The 22981-nt window shown below is 41.4% G+C and overlaps 2 protein-coding genes across 5 annotated transcripts in view; one reads left to right on the forward strand and one right to left on the reverse strand.

Annotated features, from left to right (window-relative positions):
- Positions 1–2764: 2764 nt before the first annotated feature.
- The window catches only part of Rbl2 (RB transcriptional corepressor like 2), a 49671-nt gene continuing 29454 nt past the window's right edge, over positions 2765–22981 (forward strand). For all 4 annotated transcript variants that reach the window (XM_051195108.1, XM_051195109.1, XM_051195110.1 and 1 more), the window contains exons 1-9: positions 2765–3139; positions 3830–3960; positions 5647–5847; positions 9614–9678; positions 12936–13064; positions 14412–14572; positions 14654–14718; positions 15651–15837; positions 19510–19676. In XM_051195108.1, the coding sequence (XP_051051065.1) occupies positions 2780–3139; positions 3830–3960; positions 5647–5847; positions 9614–9678; positions 12936–13064; positions 14412–14572; positions 14654–14718; positions 15651–15837; positions 19510–19676 (1466 nt within the window). In that variant the 5' untranslated portion in view covers positions 2765–2779. The remainder of the gene's footprint in view (positions 3140–3829; positions 3961–5646; positions 5848–9613; positions 9679–12935; positions 13065–14411; positions 14573–14653; positions 14719–15650; positions 15838–19509; positions 19677–22981) is intronic.
- LOC127229997 (V-type proton ATPase 16 kDa proteolipid subunit c-like) lies at positions 21434–22300 on the reverse strand. The gene has a single exon (XM_051195116.1). The coding sequence runs from the start codon at positions 22265–22267 to the stop codon at positions 21776–21778; it is 492 nt and encodes a 163-aa protein (XP_051051073.1). The 5' UTR covers positions 22268–22300; the 3' UTR covers positions 21434–21775.

Here is a 22981-nt window from a genome sequence, read left to right on the forward strand (position 1 = left end):
CACACACACCAGAATATCCAGGTCAAATCACTGGCAAAGGGATTAAAACCTCCTTTCTTCAGAAACTGCTCCAGAACAGAGGAGAGGATGGGGTTGGTATTGTTGAACTGTCCACAGAGACATAGGTTGTACTTGGAGGGGTACTTGGAGAAGTGGTGGGTGTAATCACAGGAGGTTGAAGGTTGGATTGTGACATTGCTTGAAGATTAAGAGGTCCTTGGTCAGCCTAGATAGATAGATAGATAGTAGTGGTCAGTATCTCTGAAAAAAAATACCACCTGGAGCTTAAAGTCCTGTAATCCAGAATATGTCAACCATACCATTGTGTTAGAGGTAAACAGTGACCAAAGACAGAAAGCAAAAGACAGCAAGAGAAAGGCTATGGCAGCTAAGACAGCCCAAGCATAGCCAGAAAATCCACCTAGGAGCTGTCTTAGCAGGTCTGCAGACACAGGGAAGGGCTGTCACAGGCAGCATGCGGCAGAGTCATGGTCATTTAGTTAATGGTTGCTGGAATGAGGGGTTCACAAGGCTCCACCCTGTTTTTTCTCTTTCATTTCTTCTGCAGTGTAGCCACTAGTATGTTTCTCATGCTCCTATAACTATCCCCCTCCACCCCCCCTACCCCATGAGAAGCCAAAATCAAACTCACTGGTTCATGAAATTAACAAATAAAGGCATGGAAGCAAAGGGAGGCTGGATGGGAAATGGGAGGGGCCAACAGGAGTGCTAGGAGACAAAAATGGGAGAGTGAACACGAGCAAAATATACATGTATAGAAGTGGCATTCTCATTAATCATGATTAATATATGTTACTACAGAATTGTAAGACCTAATGATTACTTGAAAGGCTTGAGGCAGGATAGCTAATTATGATAGAGAGGGGACATGGAAAGGGGAAAGAGCCCCATTACTCTCCTGGTCTGACCAGTTTATTTCAGGCTGACACTCAGATAGATACACATAACAAACCAGGACACCCAAGAATGAACTGAGCTCCCCTTACAGAGAAACATCACAAATAAGAATTGGTTTCCAGATTTAATTTATTCACTTATTTTTAAAATTATGTTTGTGTGGGGGGGGGGTGTGCAGGCGCTATAGAGGCCAGAAAAAAGTGTCACCTCCCCTGGACCTGGAGTTCCAGGTAGTTGTGAGCCCGTCATGGTTGCTTGGATTTGAACTCAGGTGGGAAAGCATCCAGTGCTCTTTACCACTGCGCTGTCTCCCCGGCCCACAAGTTTGTTGAAATGCCTAATGGATGATGTCTTAAATACAGTGTCCTTATGACTTATGTAGAAGTTAAGTATTGTGTGTGAATGCGTGCACATGCTTGAGTGCATTTGTGTGCACATTCAAGTTTGTGCACATGTGTGTGGAGGGACATGTGAACATGTGAGTGTGGAGGCCACAGGGGTTGTTCCTCGGGCCCCTCTCTTTTTCAGACTGTGTGTGTCTCTCACTGGCCAGCATGCCCCAGGACTCTACCTACTTAGGTCTGCCCTCGGCTGAGATTAGAACTCCTGGCTTTTTAGTGCCCCGTCTCCTTTAAACGTGTGAGCTGTAAGCATTGAACTCAGGTGAGTGTTTCTGCCAACTGAAAATCTTCCTAGCCCTTGCAAATGTGTTTATTTCCACTAGATTCTCTTTTTCACCTTCAAGCCCATGCAGTGTGCCTTAAAATTTTCTTTTCCAAGAGCAAATTCTTTGGATAAGAAAAATCTACACATTCTTCCCCTCATGTCTAAGCTCAGAGAATCGGCATCTTTAACAACCCTAATCACATGTATAGCTGCTGAGCCCCTTGGCTGAATTCTTCTCCTAATAGGCACAGTGGAGTCTCATGTCTTGACTTTAGTCAGTGCCCTGGATAACTGTGTTTCATTGTGACCCGTCCTGAAATGTCTTTCCATTGTAGATGTTAAAAGGATCAGCTTCCACAAAAAAAAAAAAAAAAAAAAAAATGGATCAGCTTCCCCAGCCCCAGGTTCTGAGCATGCACAGTCTACACAGCCACCATGTTTAGTTGCATATCCTGTTGCCAGGCCTGAGGCATACATTAAATGTGAAAGGCCTGGAAATTGGGAGTATCATCAAGATGCCAATTCTTCGAGTGTGATGGCCAATATCATTTTTAAATTTTGTTTGTTTGATAGTGTTTTGGGGTTTTGTTAGATTAGTGAGATCGATTCTTACCCAGTATACCTTTGCCATAGTTAGTGTTGACACAGGAACCTCACTTGAAGCATTCTCTTTATGGGGTGGCGTTTGCCATCCATTGGCAGGTTGGGCTGCCTTAGAAAAGTAGCTGAGCAAGCAAGAGGGAGCTAGCCAGTAAGCAGAGTCCTGCTTTAGCCTCCCTCAGTGATGGACTGCAAAGTCTAAGATGAAATAAGCCCTTTCCTCCCCGGGTTGGTTTCAGTCAGTGTTTATCTCCGTAACAGAGAAGCGAACTAGAACGAGCAGCCGAGCTATTATCTTTACTTTGGACCTTTCAGCTTTACTATCATTTGAGGACCTCTAGGTGAGGAGGGAAGTATTTGTATACAAAACTTCTCCTGTCGATATTTTTTTGTCCTTTTCTCTTCAAACGAGCCTTCTGAATGGTCCCACTGAGTCCTTCTGAAGAGGTACTTAAAACGGGAGGGCGCGTTCATTCACCCCCAAATGAAGCACATTTTGTTTTGCTCTTTCTTTTCCCACGACTTTTGGTCCCCCTGAGTTCCCGGCCGAGACTACGTTTCCCAGCAGGCTGTGCTCAGATGTACGGGTGCCCGCATGGGACCGAGCGACTCTGGGGGCGGCACAGTCGTGGTGCAAGCTGCTGACGGGCGGGCGCTTTGCGGTTTGAATGGCTGCCGGCCCGGGCCCTCAGTTCATCTGAAGAGCCGCGGCCTCGGGTGCGCCATGCCATCTGGAGGCAACCAGTCGCCACCGCCTCCTCCTCCGGCAGCAGCCAGCTCGGAGGAGGAGGAGGAGGATGGCGACGCCACGGACGGTGCGCAGCCCGCGGGGTCCCCGGGCCCTCAGATCCAGCAGCGGTTCGAAGAGCTGTGTAGCCGCCTCAACATGGACGAGGCGGCGCGAGCCGAGGCCTGGGCCAGCTACCGCAGCATGAGCGAGAGCTACACGCTGGAGGTGCGCGCGCAGGCCATCCGGGGAGGTCGGGGGACTCGATGTGGCTCTGGGGTCGCTTGGTGGTTTGCACCGCACCATTGCCTCGGCCCTGGCTTCGCAGCCGTCAGAGGAGACGAGTTAAGTTTCGGGCTTGCTTATGTGTGACAACGGCTTAAGATTTGCCATCCCTCCCTTATCCCCCCCCCCCCACCTCCGGCTGTTGAATGTTATGTGTAGACACGTAACATTTGTTGCTGAGCTCGGGCACTCTTTTTGGCTGTCACCCAGCTATAGGTTTGTTATGTTCCCTTCTCGGGACGGGGCTTGAGGTTGACAAAAATGGCCATTCGGGCCAGTGCCTGTCAACTCTGCAGGCACCTCCCCTGCCTGGGCCAATAGGAAGTGACACGGAAGTTCGGATTGTTTATCTGCTGCCTGTGCGTATGACCCTTTTATTTTATGTTTAGCTTGTGGAAGGAGCAGGTTAAGAGGCCCACGATTCGAAGGCTAGGCAAGGTGTTATTTAACAATAATGTGGTGGTTGTGTCTGTGTTATTCTCCTGAGTCGGTGTATTGTGAATATGAATATTCGATGTTCACACATCCATCGAATTTCCCCCTCTCCATTGTTACAGCCATAGAAAAGCAATACGGCAGCATGAGACCCTAAAAAACTCTGGACAAGTTTTTGAGCACTATTTTCTTTTTCAGGGAAATGATCTTCATTGGTTAGCATGTGCCTTATATGTGGCTTGCAGAAAATCGGTTCCAACTGTAAGCAAAGGGACTGTGGAAGGAAACTATGTGTCTTTAACAAGAATCCTTCGATGTTCAGAGCAGAGGTAACTATATTCAAGCTTGCAAAGTAGAATGTAGCTAAAATAAAAACTTACAAATCATTCAAGTTATGAAAATTCTCGTCGTTTACTATTTTCTGAGCATCTAACATGTCGAATGTGGGTTGCTGAATTTAGAAACCAAGTCATGGTTTTCCTTTACCGCTTCAGAGTCAGGATCATATTTTACTAACGAGTGTATTGGCATTTTGATGAATTAAAGGATATGGCTCATTGTATGTTACTAATATAAATTTAAATAAAGATATTGAGGAGCTTTTGAAGATACTATGGCTCAAAAAGGTAAATAAAATGTCAATTATGTGGCATTATGCTTAGATGCATATGCATGAGACTTGTGTTTTAATGTCCATGGAATGTGTGAAATTGAAGCGTCACAGTGTCTGGCCCTAAAGAAACTCCTACCCAGACACACACACACACACACACACACACACACACACACACACGAAACTCCTACACACACACACACACACCAATATGTTTATTGCACCATTTAAAAATTCATGATTTTTATGTGTATATGAGTGTCTGCATGTATGTGTGTGTATCTGTGGAGGCCAGAAGGAAACATTAGATCCCCTGGAACTGGAGTTACAGGTGGTTGTGAGTCACCAGATGGGTGTTGGAAGAGACCTGGGTTCTCTGCAAGAGCAACAAGTGCTCTTAACCACTCACACCTTGCCTGCCCTCCACCATTTTTTTCTAAAGAAAATTAAAAGTAACTTGAATATCTCTTGATTGAGTGAATGCAGAAAGTTGTTATATGTTCATAGGAAGGAATGGTTCTAGTAATTAAATGAGTTAAATATTTCCATGTATTAATATTAATGAGTCTCAGAAACATTAAATGAAAATTAAGGTGTGGAATGCTACTTATAATATGATGCATTTTATATAAAATGTAAAAGCAAACAAAAGGTACTTATTTTTATGAGTATATGTATGAAAAATTAACTTCAGAATGTGGATTATATTGCTGGGGAAATAGAGAATAAGATTAGGGAGGTGTATAAATTGAAATCTTGGCTATTTCTATGCTAACTTTAGTGTCTTATTTTTTTAAAAAAAATTCATTTTATTTTATGTGAGTATTTTTCCTGCATTTTGTACATGCAAAATGTGCATGTTTAGTGGCCAAGAAAGTCAGAAGAGGACATCAGATCTTCTGGCCCTGTAGTAAAAGATGGTCATAAGCTGTGGGTGCTGGGTATTGAGCCGAGATCCTCTACAAGAAAAGCAAATACTCTTAGCTGCTGAGCCATCTCTCCAGCTCCATAGTTTTAATATTTAAAGGCTCTGATCTGGGCCAGTGAGATGATGCCAAGGGTAAAAGATCCTGTCACACCCAGCAGAAAAATGTAAGTGGAAAGGTGGACCATGGTTGAGAAAGGCACTTAGCAATTGCTGGATTCCTGTGCATTTCCACACACCACCTACATAAACATGAATACAAACAAAGAAACCAAAACTATTATAATCTGAACAAAGTAAATTAGGAGGGTTGGAGTAATAAGACAAATGGTAGGAGATAAAGTTAGTCAAAGGCATGCCTTTGATTTTATGTCATTGTCAAACTATAATTTGATGAAATGATTTTGATTTACTGTTAATTTTATTGGAACATCACCTTTATGTTATTAAAGTCCTCATTTTTATTTTTAATATCAGCTTAATTGAATTTTTTAACAAGATGAAGAAATGGGAAGACATGGCAAATCTACCCCCACAATTCAGAGAACGTACTGAGAGATTAGAAAGAAATTTCACTGTTTCTGCTGTGATTTTTAAGAAATATGAACCCATTTTTCAAGACATTTTTAAATATCCCCAAGAAGAACAACCTCGCCAGCAAAGAGGGCGGAAGCAGAGGTAGGCTTCTGTGTGCGTGTGGTCCATCATTCTTTAAAAGGCACATGATTTCAGGGATTTTTTTTCTAAGAAGTTGGGGTTTTTGTTTGCTTTGAGACAGGGTCTCACTATGTAGCCTTGGGTAGGTGGAATTCACTCTGTAGACCAGGCCGGCCTCCAACTCATAAATCTGCCTGCGTCTGCCTCCCAGTCCTGGGATTAAACACCTGTGCTACCACACCTGGCTTAAAATGTTTTTTGTTTGTTTTGTTTTGTTAAATGATAATTTGTTGTTCTTTGCTGATTGTTGGAAGTTGTCTGGTTTCTTTCATAATGCAAACAGTTTGGGTTTTACGTTGGAGAAAAATTCCCTTTTTATTTAAGCAACCAAAAATGCACGTTGACAAATCAGACCTTAGGTACTTTCTCTAGTTGTCTTCCTTGGAATAGATCAGATAGTGACATTTTCTGTTTCTATTATTTGACCATTCTGTCAAAGTGAATTAATAGTCCCCCAAAATGAGTTTGATGCTCATGGCCAACCAAAATAGAGCAACTAGGCTGGGTCTGAATAGGAGAATTCAACCACTGTGGACTTGTTTTTTGGTCAAGGTCTACAAAACCAGCTTTCTTGGTTTAGTGTCTTTGGTCTTTACAACTATGGGCCATTATGAGATAAAAACTGACCTCCTTTAACATCCAAGTTAAACTAGAGAGAGAAATTTTGCTTTTAAAGGATGTCAAAAAATTTCCTCTTAACATAGTATGTATAAGAAATGTACAAGAGGGCTGGGTGTGATGGGAAATGCTTTTAGAACCAATAGTTGGGAGGCAGAGGCAGGCAGATATGTGAGATGTGAGTTTGAGGTCAGTGTTCTACAAAGTGAGTTCCAGGATAGCCAGTACTCTCAGAGAAACCCTATGCTGAAAAATAAAACAAAACAAGAACAAACAAAAAAGTAAAAGTGGCTGGGTATAGTTACACATAACTGTTAATTCCAGCATTAAGGAGGCTGAGGCAGGAGAATCATCTGGACTATATAAGAGAGATCCTGTGTTAGAAAGCCAAAAAGAGAAACAAAACAAAACCAAAAGCTCCTAAAACAAGGGAAAGAATATCATTGTATAGACAGACTAGCCTTCAACTCAGTAGGTAACCCAGGCTGTCCTCAAGATTGGTCTGTCCTATCTCAGTCCCCTGAGTGAAGCCCTCCTTGGCACCACAGCTTTGTATCAATGTTCTGAATTTTGGATGCAAGCTTTCTTGGAATCTTAGTATCATTTATAGAAAAATCCAAAGTAGATCTTTCTCTTTAGAATGTCTAAAAATAACTTCATATCACACTCATTTGGTATATGTGTCTATCACCTAGTTCTAATTAAGAGACTTGTAATATTTCTTCAAGAGTTTTACTATTCTGTACTTGGGAGTGAGTGCTGGAAGCCGAATCATGCCAGACACATTCTCTAAGACTCATGTATAACCTCACTTTTATAGTTTTTGGGTTGTTTTTGTTGCTTTGAGACAGAGTCTTCTAGGTAGCCCAGGCTGATGTCCAACTTGCTATCCTCCTGTATCAGCCTTCCAGGAGCCGGGATTACAGGAACATTCTGCCACACCCAGTTTATTCTTGGCTCTTGGCACTTTTGAGCACTTTCTGCTAACAGTCACACTAGTGATATATGGCACTTACCTGTATGTGTGTTATGAGGCAAGTAAGTATTCCTCTTAAATGTGAACATGTAATATGACAACCTTATGGGTCTTTGACTAGTTAGACATGGAAAATAAGCTCCTAAAGGGCAATCCATGTACCCATGTGTGGGTAGACTTAATGCAGAACCCATATGATTTACCATGTTTGTACTGCCTCTCGAGTGTGACTGTAATGTACAACTGTGATCTGAAATCTTGTCACCATGTTAAAGACACAACAAGAAATAATGGTTTAAATATCATGCAGGGGGTGGGGATTCAAACAGAACTCATGGGCTCTCTTCTGAGAGCTGGCAGTAATGAGGGAGAGGAAGTAGCATACAGGCCATGTGAGTGCAGAAGATACAGAAAAGTGGGATTTCTGAGGGAAAGTAAATCTAGATGAGCCAGTTTGATGGCATTACATGGAGTAAGTGGAAATGGGTAGGATTTGGGCAGATGACTGTAGACATAGAGACGGGGCCTTCAGTACAGAGGAAATAGCAATAGTCTCAGATGTAAGGAGTAAGGTTTTTTCCGCCAGCCGCCGAGTCTTGTCCCGCTGCCTCGCCAGCCCCAAATAACACAAAGAGACTCTGTATATGATATAATTCTGTTGGCCAGTTACTAGTTTCTTATCAGCTAGCTCTGTGTTAATTATTAACCCATTTCTATGTATTTCCACGTGGTTTTACCAGCGAGAGGCGGCTGGTGGTTCTAGTCTCTCCAGACTCTCCATGTTGACCCCTCCTTCCTACTTCCTCTTTCCTCCTTGTCTCCTAGTCCCTCCTATCTTCCTTTCCTATTGGCCAACAGTGCTTTATTCATTAACCAGTATGGGAAACATATTTACAGAATGACATCTCCCATCACTCAGAAGTGGCAAGCAAGAGAGAACTGGGGAGCAGAGAGGTTAGTTGAGGTATGCCCAGGGTCCAAATGTTACAGGGATAAAATTTGGAGTGGCTTTTTACAAGCAAAAAGGCCTAAATTTTATATTTGAGGCCAATCAAAATCATAAGTAGTTTATCATCTACTATGGCAGAAAGGCCATATTTGTTGTGTGTGTTTTTGGAGACAGGGTGTCATGTAACCCAGGTATCATTGAACATGTTAAACATCTGAGCACTGCTGTGAACTTCAGATTCTTCTGTTCCTACCTCCTGAGGGCTGCAAGAAGCTGCTTTTAGAAGCCCAGCCCTGACTATTTGCTATGAGTGGCAGATTAAGTTCAGTGTTTCTCTTGAATCCTGAACTTTGTTGGGTGAAGGACAGAGGCTGAGAGAAACAAGTGCCTGCTCCTGCTAGCACCAGAGCTAAACCAAGTCTGCTCTTCTCCGGGTCATGCTGCTCTCCTTGATCCTCAGTAAATAGGCTCTGTAAAGCTAGGCTTGATGACACACACCTGTGACCCTAGCACTTATCAGGGCCGGGTGTTCCAGACCAGCCTCTGCTACAAAGCAGTTTCTAGGCCATCCTGGTTTACATGACATCCTGCCTCAGAGAGCAAAAGTAAAACAAAAGTTGAGGCTCTTGTGATTTGATACCATAGAAGCCTGGTGTAAGTCCTGGCAGAGATGCTGGCAGAAAAGCCAAGCCAACACAGGTCTGAAACTCCCTTTAGCAGACAGCTTGGTCAAATACAACAGATCTCTTACTAGATGGAGTAAGGCAAAAGTATAGGGTCAGAATGACTTCAAAGGGACCTTTTGTGATTTTACATAATGTGGAGTATCTTATAGAGAGGTTTACAGCTCTAACTCCTGTGTGCCACCTGGAAACAGTATTAGCCACAAGAACGGTTGTTTTTCCTTTTATTTTGTGCCTTATGCATCTTGACTTAAAAAACTTAAAAAGTTTTTTGGTTGTTGTTGTTTATTTTTTTCCCTCCCTCTGAGCTGGTTTTTCTGCCTCCCAGCTGTTTGCTGTCAGTATTTGTTTGGAGTAGAACTTCCACAATTCCCTGTAAAGCCTGGTCTGGTTTCCCTCCTCTGCCTGCAGACTTGTTTCACATCTGATTTGAGTCATTAGGGATGTCCCTTTGTGTGTAATTCTTGTATTTGTCTTGTGACTTTGTTTTTCCCTCTCCAGGCGACAGCCCTGTACCACGTCTGAAATTTTCCACTTTTGTTGGGTGCTTTTTATATATGCAAAAGGTAAGAGAAGAGTAACATTTATCTGGATAGGAATTAGCTAACCTACATTTTTAGGTGCTGATTTTCAGCTGTATTTGTATCAGGAAGAGAGCCTCACTTTCATAAGAGGGTCTTTAGATTATCTTTACAGTATCAACATTTCCTTTTAAATTGTGATTGGAACCACCCCACTCAGTATCAGCTTGTACCTAGGGCTTTGCTCTTCATAAGCTGTGTCTGATTCACTGAGTGGGACCGAAGTCCTCAGAGTAGTTATGATGACTTTCCGCATGTCCACAGGTAATGTGTCTAACTAAACCTAATTGGATAATTAGAATCCTTTTCTCTCTTCTTTTCAGTCCATTGCTCTAGCCAGAGTTTGCATGCACTGAAATACAGCTCTATTACTTTGATATGTTCTATATTGGGATAATTCTGGACTAGAGATAGAGATGGTTGTGTGTCTTCTTGTGAGTGCTTCTTGTGAGTCATCTAGAAAAGTGACCAGTGCTCTTAACCACTGAGCAGTCTCTCTAGCACTTGTAAAAACTTATTTTTTAAAAAATTTAAATCAGGGACACTCATCTTTTCACTAATGGAAACACTTCCACTTTTTGGCTTTTCTTTGGCAAGTTGCTGCATTACTTTAGGATCATCGTTAAGTAAAATACAGATTGCTTGAATAAAATCACTGCTGTGTGGAGACAGGAGATCAAATAACCATGAAAGCAACCAATTGGCTACTGGATGCATAGCATATTCAGCCTGGATATGCAGAACACAGGGACAATCGTGTCCCAGGTGGCACAGAGCTGGGCAGAGCAGGAAAACATGCAATTTTAAACTTAGTTTTTATTTGTCCAAGGCTTACTACATATGCCAGGCTGACCTGGAACTTGTAACCTTTCTGCCTCAGTCTCCCTAGTCTTTGATTACAGATATCTTTGGGTCTGTTGATCAAACAAAACTATGGGTAAAGGAAAATTACTGTATAAGATATTCCCTTTATCAGATCAAATATCTCAACTGATTCACTTCACGGTTAGGCAACTAAAGCCCAGAAATGTAAAGAATAATGTTAGGATTGGATCCAGAGTTAGTCTGCTGTTTTGCTGCTGAACCTGAAGGTGTGATCTCCAGGTGTGATGTGATTGCAGCTCCAACTAGGAGATGAGTCCTTCATTCTTATCTGAGCTGTGTGCCTAGCTGAAGGGAGAGTCTTTATGAGCTTTTTAGTTGTGTTTTCCATAGCAGTGATGTTGGCAGCTTTCCTTAGTGCATTCAGAAGTGACAGATGGGGCTCAGGGGTGGGGTGCTTGCTAAGTGTGTCAAAAACCCTGGACTTCATCCTAAGCACCACAAACATAAAATAAAAGAAATGTGACATAAATCAATGACATAATAAAATCTTAGGTGTACATAAACTTTCTATGAAGGCTGCCATGTTAGTTTATGTTATGGATATTACATATGATAGTAATTTTTTTATTGTATTGGATAGCTGTGTAGCTACCAGGACTTTAATCTATTTTGTGGCTTAGGAGTGAATGTTTTTGCTAGTTTATAGACTATTAAAGTAGTGGCAGAGTCTCACTTATGCAGGAGACACCACACTAGATTCTGGGAAGTCTGTCTCTATTGCCAGGCTGGGTTAAAATTTCCAAGTGTTAAGTTTGGGTGCATAGCACAGTTCAGTATGGCTTCTGTGGAATGCTTGGATTTTTTCTCATGGGTAGCTTAGTTGCTTTCATTCAGTGCTTGGTTTATTTGTGGGGAAGACAAACTGCGCCTATAGCATATGGACATTTTAGATCATCTTATTCCCAATAATAGCCTAGTTATTTATATGTGTGTTGATTTGTTATGGCAAGTGACAAATTTAAGCTGTCACATGAAGGGCGTTTTGAGCAGAAGACTACAGCCTGTTTTCATAAAAATCCTGGACAATAAGCCAAATCTAGTGGTTAAGTCTTTCCATTTTTCTGTTATCTCTTGATTAAACAATAAAATAGCCTATACAGTAAGGTCCATTTGTAAGGTCAGGGTTTGAAATGGCAACTGTGTCATGTTGGGACTATTCTGGAATTCCATTAGAATGCACCCATTAGGAGCATGTCAGCCTTTGGTTAGGAGTTGCAGTACTGCTGTTTCTTCCCTCTGCTGCAAATATGTGCAGGAGCAAGTTTAGGCTTGCCAGTGGTATAGCTTCCTGCTTTACGTACAAGAATAAGAGTAGATTTTAAATATTTGACCTTTTATAGTAGAGGCAAACAAGTTAGTTGGATTACATCAATGCAGATTTCAATCTCTTCATTTTCCTTTCTGACAGCAGCAGGGTTTTATTTATTTATTTATTTACTTATTTGTTGCTTTAACTTATCCCCAAAAGAAAAGCATTATATATCTTGAGACCTATGGTAGCTGGTAACTTTCTTTGGAAGGAAGCAAAGGGGCAAAGTCTAAGACAGATCCAGATGAGACAAAACCAAGTACATGTGGTGCATCCATTGAGGTGGGCACTATGTGTGAAAGTGTGGTGCATGCCTTTTCCTTATGTGAGAAAATGCAGAGGTGTGACAACAGCTCTTCAGACAGACACTTGCTAACGATTTAAATGGAGTTGTTCAGTATTCTTAAACCAACATGGCATGAAGGGCATGTTTGCAGGTTTGGACATTAATTAATTAGTTAATTAATTAATTAATTAATTTTGCTACAAGCACATCCTTGGGATAGTAGCTTTTGAAGTCAAATGCCTGTATTTGTGTTCTGTTGGATTAATGTGCATAAACTTTTATAACTGTATAGAAAAGTATTTTAAAATGATAGCATTAGGGCTTTGAAGAAAGGTTCTTTTCTCTTTAGAGTATGTATATGAGTAAAATTATTTTCCAGTGGTTACAAAAATTTCTAGTAATTTTCACTGCAGCAAAACTTTTTTATGTAACATAATTACAGTGTAAGAGAATTGGTGATTTTTTTGTGTGTTCAGAATGCCAGAGACTAGACCAGTTATAAAGGTTTTTAGTTAGTTACTAGCCACTTAATAGATACCTATTAAATTTATATTGAATGTAAGTAAAGTTTTAGTTTTCATTAAATTCTTAGACATATATTAAAATATCAGTCTCCAAAATGTTAATTTGCCAAAACACTTTTATCACTCTTGAACCAACTTGGTATAATGGTATATGGTGTCATTATAATAAAATGAAGCAATTTAAAAATATTGTTAAATGGCTGTTGACTTAACTTTGTGACTTTATATAACCCTATAGGCAACTTCCCCATGATCAGTGATGATTTGGTGAACTCTTACCATCTTCTGCTGTGTGCATTAGATCTAGTTTATGGAAATGCCCTACAGTGTTCTAATCGTAAAGAACTTGTGAACCCTAATTTCAAAGGTAAGTTTATATATGAAATATTTTTTGACAGCCCATGCTTCTACAAGATCTTTACTCTTGGGAACTGCATCCCCAAATCCAGGTTTGCTAGCATCAGAGGACGTGAGTATTGGAACACTTTTCCCTCAGAGCCACACAGTGTTCCTATACTGGAGTCAGCATGTCTACATTTTCTGAAAGTTTTATTTTATTTTATGTGTGTGGATATTCTGTCTGCATGTATGTCTGTGCACCACATGCCTGGTGCTTACAGAGGCCAGAAGGAGAGTGTCAAATCCTGTGGAACTGAAACCAGGACACCCTAGTCCTGTGATGTATCTGTTGCTTCCATTTGGTATTCTTTATGTTGTTCATCTATTTTTACCTCCTTTAGTTTTCTTTGAAAGTTTTATGTTCTTATGAAAGAGCACATGATAAATTAGTATAAATATGTCTAATATAATCAAGTCAAAGTGGATAATCTTTGAGCTATATAATTTTAAAAACATGTTACATTTTAGTGGGGGGAAAGGGCGGAGGCATGTACATGCCACAGTACATTAGTGCAGGTGAGAGACCAACTTGAGGAATCAGTTGTCATGGAGACCAAACTTAGGGGGTCAGGCTTGGCAATGGGGCTTTCCCTAATGTGCCATCTCACCAGTCTGAATTGGGTGATTTAAAATAATAATAATAATAACAATAGTAACTATTATTATTATATTATTAATAATTTTTGAGACAGGGTCTCTGAAGCTCTGGCTATTGTGGAACTCACATGTAACCAGGCTGGCCTCAAACTCACAGAGATTTACCTGCCTCTGCCCCTGAGTGCTAAGTTTAAAGGTATGAGTCTCATAATTGAAAGAACTGTGTAATTTTTAAGTGATATTTTTTATATTTGAATGTAAGACTCATTTACATAATATAGTTCTTATGTTTTCAGATATTCCTGCAACAGCTTTTTTTAGTGTTCTAACGATCTTTAGTCACATAACAAGTCTTTTGAGTAGTAATGTACTTTATCTTTATCTCCATTTTAAAACATATTTAATTTATAATGTATGTAGTCATTTCTTTATGTGAGACAGGATGTTATAGCTCAAGCTGTCCTTCCAATTCACAACAGTCCAGAGCACTGGATTACAGGTGTGAAGCAATGTTTCTGGGCTAAAGTGTCCTTTTTTGTTTGTCTGTACTGGGGATGCTGCACATCCTGCTCTCTCTCCCTTTATTGAGGTATATATAAATTAGTTACACGTGCCAATCATATCCTGACTAGACTCACTAATATTTGTGTTTCAGTGTATTATATGTTAACTAATTGATGCTGACAGTGTCTCTCTTTTGTAATTTTATACATCGTAGGCTTATCAGAGGACTGTCACCCTAAGGATTCTAAACCTTCCTCTGACCCACCTTGTGTCATTGAGAAGCTGTGTTCCTTACATGATGGTCTTGTATTGGAGGCAAAGGGAATAAAGGAGCATTTCTGGAAACCCTATATTAGGAAACTCTTTGAAAAGAAGGTTTGTAGGCAATGATGTAAGAATGCTTTCTGGATAAAGACTTGGTTGCATGTAATATAAGGACCCCTCTTTTCATCATAGCTCCTCAAGGGGAAGGAAGAAAATCTTACTGGCTTCCTGGAGCCCGGCAACTTTGGGGAGAGTTTGTGAGTAATATGCTGCAGCCCTGCTCTGACACTAACTTACCTGTGAGGAGACCTCAGTGCCTGGCCTTTGTACTGTTTGTACTCAGGACGTTTTCAATGCTTTATGTAGATCTCAGAACACAACAGTTCTGGAAACTCCTACTATAAGTTCATGTCTTTAGCCTCAGTGAAGTTTGTTTTTGTTCTGTTTAAAGTTTTATTAGTCAAGAGTTTAGATTATTAATTTTTTTGTGCTGGGTATGGTGGCACTCACCTTTAATCCCAGCACTCTTCCAGAAGGCAGAGGCAAGCAGATCAGAATTCAAGGTCAGCTTGGTCCACAGAGATAGTTCTAAGACAGCCAAGGCCACACAAAGAAACCCTCTCTCAAAAAAACAAAAACAAAGAATAAAAGAAAGAAAGAAAAAAATGCTTTTGTACCTAGCTTTCAGGCTACATGGCTGATATCCCAGCACTTGGGGCCTGAGGTAAAAAGACCTCAGGTAAAAAGGGAGGGTGGGGGATGGGGGACAAAAGACAGGTTTTTGGAACTGTAGAGGTGACAAAAATTGGCAGTACTAGGTCTTTAGAGGTGCCAAGAACAGCTGAGGAAGTATTGCTACATGATCATATTCCAGTTATATATCACCAGACTCTGTATTGTTTATACTCAGTTTAGTATGATTTGGCATATTGGATGCTTACTATCATTTGCTATTATTATCCACTTATTGAAGGCAGGTTGGTTCAGGGTCCTACCTTGACACACTATTGAAAATCTGTGCTCAGTGTGTGCTGGATACACAGAGTAAAGCAAGCTACATCTTCTCTTCAGTTTTTGTAATGAACAACTATTCTATTGAAGTATGACTTTGAGAAACCAGATTTTATAGTTAAAAAATGAAGTAAGTGGGTGGAACATGAGCTGAAATTGCGGCCCTGTTTCCCCATAGTAAGGCTGTTAATAAGGCTTACGAAGAGTATGTGTTAGCCGCTGGGAATCTGGATGAACGGATATTTCTTGGCGATGATGCTGAGGAGGAAGTTGGGACTCTCTCACGGTGTCTGAATGCTGCCTCAGGTACAGAGAGTGCAGAACGAACACAGGTCAAAGACATCTTGCAGCAGCATCTTGACAAGGTGAGCCCTGCACGATGTAATGAGCATGTTTCGGGGCCTTGGGAGAGGTGGGGCTGGGGCAAGAGGAAAAGCAGGTTCTGTTCTCTTTTCATAATCCCATATGTATATAAGGAAAAGAAAATAAAAGTAGTTATCCCATTGACTTATTTTTTCTTTTGTTTAGTACCAACTTTCAGAAGGAATTGCCTTATTCCTGCTGGTAGTCTTTGCTTTTGGAAAGATGGGCTATAGTATATACACTTGCACAGTGGACACAGAAGGCATTTTGGAAATACCATTTAACCATAATTGGGGACTGTGGATCTGTAGATAGTCTTTAGGAAGATGCTGTTGAACAGAAACCAAATTTTAGGAAGAAGACTGGTGGCTGTAATTTTCCCTTCCCTGTAACTGAGAAGCTTCAGACTTGACACCAGTCTTCTTGTTCTCCCTCTCTCCTTTTCTTCTTCTTGTTTTGTTTGTTTGTTGTTGAGATGGATCTCACAGTGCATTCCAGGTTAACCTCAAATTCATAGCAATCATGCCTCAGCTGCCTAAGTGCCACCATTTGATAACACTCAGATGTTTTTATATGGTAGGTTATGTTCTGGGTCCTCGGAAATACAGCAGTGAACAAAACAGCAGCGAACACCCTGTCCTAAAGACTTAAATTTTAGTTTGGGAAGCTAGACAATAGCTAACCAGATAACTAAATGTATAATACATTGTATGATGATACGTGAAGATAAATCAAATTGGTAATACAGACTATTGTGAGTGGGGCAGAATGGATGGACCTTGGGGTCCACTATAGACTTGGTGACTGGAAATGTCTCTGAGGGGTTATTGAGATAATCTCTTGAGATAACTGAGGAAGCAAGCCTTGGGCATAGACAGGGAATAGCAACTGCAAAGATATGAGGTAATAACATATGTGATGTTGGAGGCATGTTGAGAAGGCCTGTGTAGCATGAACATAGTTCATAAGGGAGGAGTCTAAAGATGAGGAACAAGGAGGAGACAAGGAGGTCATTTAGTCGTTGGAAGCCATTGTAAGGACTTTGGCTATAGTTGAGATAAAAGCTTTCAAGAGGTTATTTGGAAAGATGACCCCTACATGATAACAAAAATTTTAAAAGTCCTGGGAGAAGTGGGTCAGGGCAAGAGGCTGTTTTAGCAACTCTTCGTGGTGGCTTGGTTTATAGAAACATTTGTATTTGGACATTTTAGAGAGGTTACCCACAAGACTTACTGATATTTGGATTATGGCATCAGAGAAATAAGCCAATGATAAGCATTGGGTGAGTGATAAGTGATCTCACAAGTGCAAGTCCTAAGTGATCTGGCCCTGTCACTTGTGTATTCATCTCCTGTTCTCCTTGCCTGTTCCACCTCCTTTTTCATTCTTCCCATATGCCAAGCATGCCACCAGCTCAAAGTCTTTGACCTTAACTATTGTCTGTGCATAAACGTTTCTTCAAAGTACTCATGTGGCTTACTCCCTCATTTTTTTTTTTTGTCCTCTGATAAGTTGATTCCTGTAAAATAATAGCCCAACACACCCCCACCCTCAAGACTTCTGTTTCTCTTACTCTGCTGTTGAAGCTCTTAGTATTATGCTACCTGACAGCAAATAAGTAGGTAACTGAACTGTGCTGTCTTTCCATGTTAGACTGCAAGCTTCAGGAGGGATGCAACTAATGGCTATACACAGTGCTTGCCATGTACTTGTTATCCCTAAAATTTTACTGTTGATATATATCAAAAGGGAAGCTCAAGTCCAGGGTGGATTTAAAGTGAGAGTTATTAGCACATTGCATTTAAGATGTCTTTGGGGGATTCTAGTTAACCCACTGAGGGGGCAGTTTAGAAATGTAGTACTGCAGCTTCCCAAAGAGGTTGGAATTGTGGTTGTATGTTCTGGAGTCAACTGGTCATGGATGGTTAAAATCACAAAATGAAGACTCCTATCAGTAGGCTGTTGGAGAATAAAGATCTAAAAGCAGAGTTCTGGAGCACACCAAACCCTATCTCTACATACTAGTTGTTGTTTTGGTTTTTTGAGACAGGATCTCTCTATGTATCCCTGTCCTGGAACTCTCTCTCTCTGTATGTGTATCAGGATGGCCTTGAACTCACAGATCTCCCTCTGCCTCTCAAGGGCTGGGACTAAAAAGCCTGTGCCACCACACCTGGCCTAGCATTTTTTTATGTCATCTCTGTATTTGTACCTGAGTTAAAGGACAGTGTGCCCTCTAAGTAAGAATGCACAGGGGACTGTAAGCCCCCTACCAGTGCCACAACACAGGGAAGCCCCGTGTTGACCTTGAGGACTTTGGGCAGGAAACTGTGGTGATCACACCTAGTTTCTATAAAACCAATGCTGCTTGTGAGTGAGATTGTTTATGTATTGCTAGCTGCTATGACTTCTTCATATGTATCAAGGACATTTTCATCTCACAGTACAGTTGTGGTTCATGTGCAGGGATATGGGCAGTGCAAGAAAGCCAAGATAGTAGCAGCCTTCTGATGCACCTAATCCACCCAGAGCATCTTACTGCCTTTAAGCAATAATATGAATTTCTTTAAAACAAAATGAAGGTCTCAGCTCTGTGCTTAAGACATATAAAACACTGCTTCCTTCCTTCCTTCCTTCCTTCCTTCCTTCCTTCCTTCCTTCATTCATTCATTCCTGTCTGTCTTTTTGGGGTGGGTGTTGAGACAGGGTTCCTCTATGTCCTGGCTCTCCCTCTGTAGACCAAGTTGACCTTGATCCTCCTGCCTCTGCCTCCCAAGTGCTGGGATTAAAGGCAGTGCCACTACTACCACTGCCCAGCCTAGAACACATATTTATTTCTATTTAGTTAATGTTTTGTGTTTTTCTGTGTCCTGAGAATTGAATAGTTTCTTCTGTTACTAAGTAAAAGCTTTGCTAGGAATTTTTGAAAGTCTGGGATAAGTACTTGGGGAAAATGATAAATTTTAAATATTAAAAATGCTTTAAGCTAACAACCTTGTAGGGTTTCTTTGAAAAGTTAGAAAAGCTAACTTGCTAGGGTATGTACTCATGCTTAAATTCTTGGTCTCATATTTTTCATGTGTGTGTTTAAGAATGTTGACCAACTTGTTCCCCTGAAGGCCTGTCTACTTGAGAAAAACTGTCATGGATTCTAGGAACTAAAGTCAGAGGTCAACTGATGAGGACTTGCACTGTATCAGATTGTCCTTTTACTTATTTTTTTGAAATGTTTACTTCTGAAGTAAATTGGATACACTGATTTTTATTTAGTCCAGATCCAAGTCATTGCTTTCATGTGTCCATCTTTGACTGAAGCTATGAAATCATGTTTCTCCACAATGGGAGTGATGGTCTTAATGTTTGCAGGCATGATTTCCCTTTGCCCTGAGCATGGGCTCTGAAGGAGAGCTAGTACAGGGATAGACATGTAAGTGCACATCGGTGCCGTTGTGCTCAGCCCTATACTGGCCTCATCTTTAAGACTCATTTAAAGTGCCTAGAGTAGGCATTGTTCTTTGGAAGAAGATCTGTGGGTAATGGAAGCTCAGAGTTGAATTATGTTTAAATTCCTAAAATGGAGATGTTTGAGATCTACAATATGTTAATAGAAAGTCTCATTGTCTTGAATTCCTAATTGTGTTGTAACCTAAAGAAACTAAATTTTTCTCCTCTAGTCTAAGGCACTTAGAATCTGCACACCACTGACTGGCGTGAGGTATGTTCAGGAGAACAACCCTTGTGTGACCCCTGTCTCCACAGCTGCATATAGCTTAAGTCGCCTTCACAGCATGCTGAGTGGCCTCAGGAATGCACCTAGTGAGAGGCTGGAGCAGATACTCAGGTTGGTTATAGTTTCCTCTGCCTTCCAAGAGTCAACTATCGACTATTTCTTACCATAAGTTTTCAGTATTAATGCCTTAAGTTTCCCTTTCAAAATTTTATGTTAATTGTATAGTTAGTCTTTATTAGTCAGTAAATGATATAGCAATATAAAATGTGTAAATAGACATGCATGGTGGTACTTGCGTGGAATCCCATGACTCAGGAGGCTAATACAGGAAGATCACAAGTGTGAGGCTATCCTGGGCTACAGAATAAGACCCTGCCACATAAATAAATAAATAAATAAATAAATAAATAAATAAATATTTTTTAAAAGAAGATATGTAAATAGAAGACAATCTCCTTTGCCCACATTTATTTAATGTGGTATAGGAGACAGTAGCTACAGTAGACCCTGCATATTGGCCTTAAAAAAAAAAGTAGTGTCATGTTTGTTAGCAGCAAATGTAAAGGAATAGACTGACAACATAAAAAGTTGCTTGAGCCACCACATGCTTCCATCTTAAATACTTGGGACTTAAAGCAGGGAGATTAGGAATTGAAGGTTGTCCTCCACCACGAGTTTGAGGCCAGCCTGGACTACCTGAAACCAGGTCTCTTTCAGGAGAGGCCACACTTTGTGAATGGTATTTGTAGCCAGTCATTGCCTATGATCTCCCACTGGTGGATCTATGGACAGTCTACTATGTTTGACCCACAATATAGAGACTTCTCATTTACTCCTCCTCCTGGGACTCGGCAGACTAGAAGTGGCATTGCTATACGAGAGTGGTGGTGGTACAATAGTGGTTATAAATAACCCACACTGCCTTATTACCAGTTGCTTAAAAAGTTTAAGGAGGTGGGTGGAATGTCAGTGATAATGAGGGGATTGGAGCAAAATTCTGTAGGGTGGCTCAGATTTGAAAAGATTGATAGCGTTCATTGTGTCAGTCACCTAATTTCTGCAAGCTCTGTAAAACACTCCTAACCTAGAAAAGAACTGCTTTAGTTCTTTGCTCTGACCAAAGCTGATAGGAATATCAATGACATTTCCAAGAAAAGCACGGTAGGCTGGATGTAATTTTTGTTTGTTTTGAAACAAAGGCTCTTTTAACTTGGGCTAGCCTGTAACTACAGATGTAGTTGAGGATGACCTTGAAGCCTCCAAGTCTCCTGCTTTCACCTCCCTAGTGTGGAGTTACTGACCTGCACCACCAGTTTTATGCAGTGCTGGTGGAGCTCAAGGCTTCATGCATGTACACCAGCTGAGACCCATCTCCAGCCCAGAATGCACGTCTGTGTATAACTGGCAGGTTGATTTGAAAAAGCTGATTCCAAAGTTCCTAAGACCTTATGGTTTGATTGTATAGATCTTCTGCAATACCAGCTTATTCTGGTAATATAGAATAAAGAAGACATTATCTATAAACCTCAATAATTTCCACCTACAGCTAGCTACTAGGTACACTGAAGCTCAAGGATGGTTACTTCTCCTTTATGTTTTCACAGTTCTCTTTATTCTTAAACTTGATTGTGATTAACACTGAACAGCCATGTTTCTGTGGCTTCTTCCTAAGTCATATTTTCAGATGGCCTTTCTACTTTTATTGGACACAGTTGGGAGCCAGCATACACTCTACCCTTTACCTGGCTGTCCAGGGCTGGGGGAGGGTGGCTCCATTCAAGGAGTCTCAGCAACAGGAACCCCACAAGGCAACACTTTATTAATGATTACTATATAGTTGGGAGACAGGGCTGCTCCATAGACACATGAATAGCTCAAATCTTTTATAAATAAACATCCAGTGAAGAGAAAAATGACAACTCTAATTCATCCTTATACACAGAGCACTCTAGGGCGATGGGTGGGGTAGCCAGAGGCTGACATCCTCAGTGGTCAGGGGCCTGGATGGGAGGTGAGTGGGCCCAGACATCCACAGCACGGGGCAGCAGGGGCCAGGTGGGGGCAACAGACAATGGGCACTAGGACACTGCGCATTTACAAGACCAACTACTGAGGGGACAGCTGCCCGTGCATTTGTGTCAGGCTGTTCGTTCTGGAATGAGGAGGGGTGGTCTTTACATCCTATCCTGTGACTTGGTGGTGGAAAAGGACTACTTTGTGGAGAGAATTAGGGCTACGATGAGACCGTAGAGGCCAATCACCTCCGCGAAGATGAGGATCAGGATCATGCCCACGAATAGTCGTGGCTGCTGGGCAGTGCCCTGAACACCAGCATCCCGGATGATGCCAGTGGCAAAGCCAGCAGCCAGGCCACTCAGCCCCACACTCAGGCCAGCACCCAGCTGAAGAAAACTGTAGAGGGTGATGCCATCAGCCAGGGAGTTAGCGATGAGTACTGCCACCACCAGGCCATAGATGGCGATGATCCCAGCCATAACCACTGGGATGATCAGCTCTGGCCTCATGACCGACATAGCAGCGATACCCGTGCCACTCTTGGCTGTGCCATAGGCAGCTCCCATGGCACTTCGGCACCTCCTGCTCCTCCTGCTGCGATGCTCACGGCTGAAGAGCATGGTGGACGAAGCGCCTACGACAGCGAAAAACGCAGCATATTCGGGGCTGTTGTTGATGTCAGCCATATCTGCAGGCGGGAATAGGGCAAGCTCAGCCGGTGGCGGAAGTAGGATGGCGAGAGAGCTAGCAGGCAAGCGAGCGAAAATCCCCGAGGCGGCTGATGTGAAGGCGACCTCAGATGGCCTTTCTATGCCATCTTATTATTCTATGCATTTTTGTTTTTCCAATTAATTTGGTAGTGAGCAATTTACAAAACATTGTGGGAATTTGGGTGTGCACATAGTCCTGTGAATCCATGCATAACCTGAGTGCATTTTGTTTATCTGCTTCCTCATATGATAAAAAAAAAATTGGTCTGTAAAGTCTTATACTTAAATATGACTGTGGATTATATATGATATGGTAGTTAATTTTATGTGTCAGTTTGGCTAGGTTTCAGTACCTAGTTTTGCTAAACACTAGTCTGAATGTTGTTGATTCAGGAGAGTAATTATTTATTTACTTTTTTTGAAACAGGGTCTTGGCCAGATACATGGCCATGATCCTAGCACTTGGAGCTGAGGCAGGAGGATCACAAGTTCAAGACTAGCCTGAGTTACAGAGTGAGGCCATATTACAGATGGAGTCAGTGTTGCTCAGGCTGGACTTGAACTTACCATGTAGCCCAGGTTGACCTAAACTCTTTATTCACCTGCCTCAGTTTCTGGAGTAGCTAAGTGAAGCATTTTGTATGTGTAAGAGTCTGTACTGTACCTATGTCTTTCAGATCTTTTTATAAT

Source organism: Phodopus roborovskii, unplaced genomic scaffold (assembly GCF_943737965.1).
Source record: "Phodopus roborovskii unplaced genomic scaffold, PHOROB, whole genome shotgun sequence".
In the NCBI taxonomy this organism is placed as follows: Eukaryota; Metazoa; Chordata; class Mammalia; order Rodentia; family Cricetidae; genus Phodopus; species Phodopus roborovskii.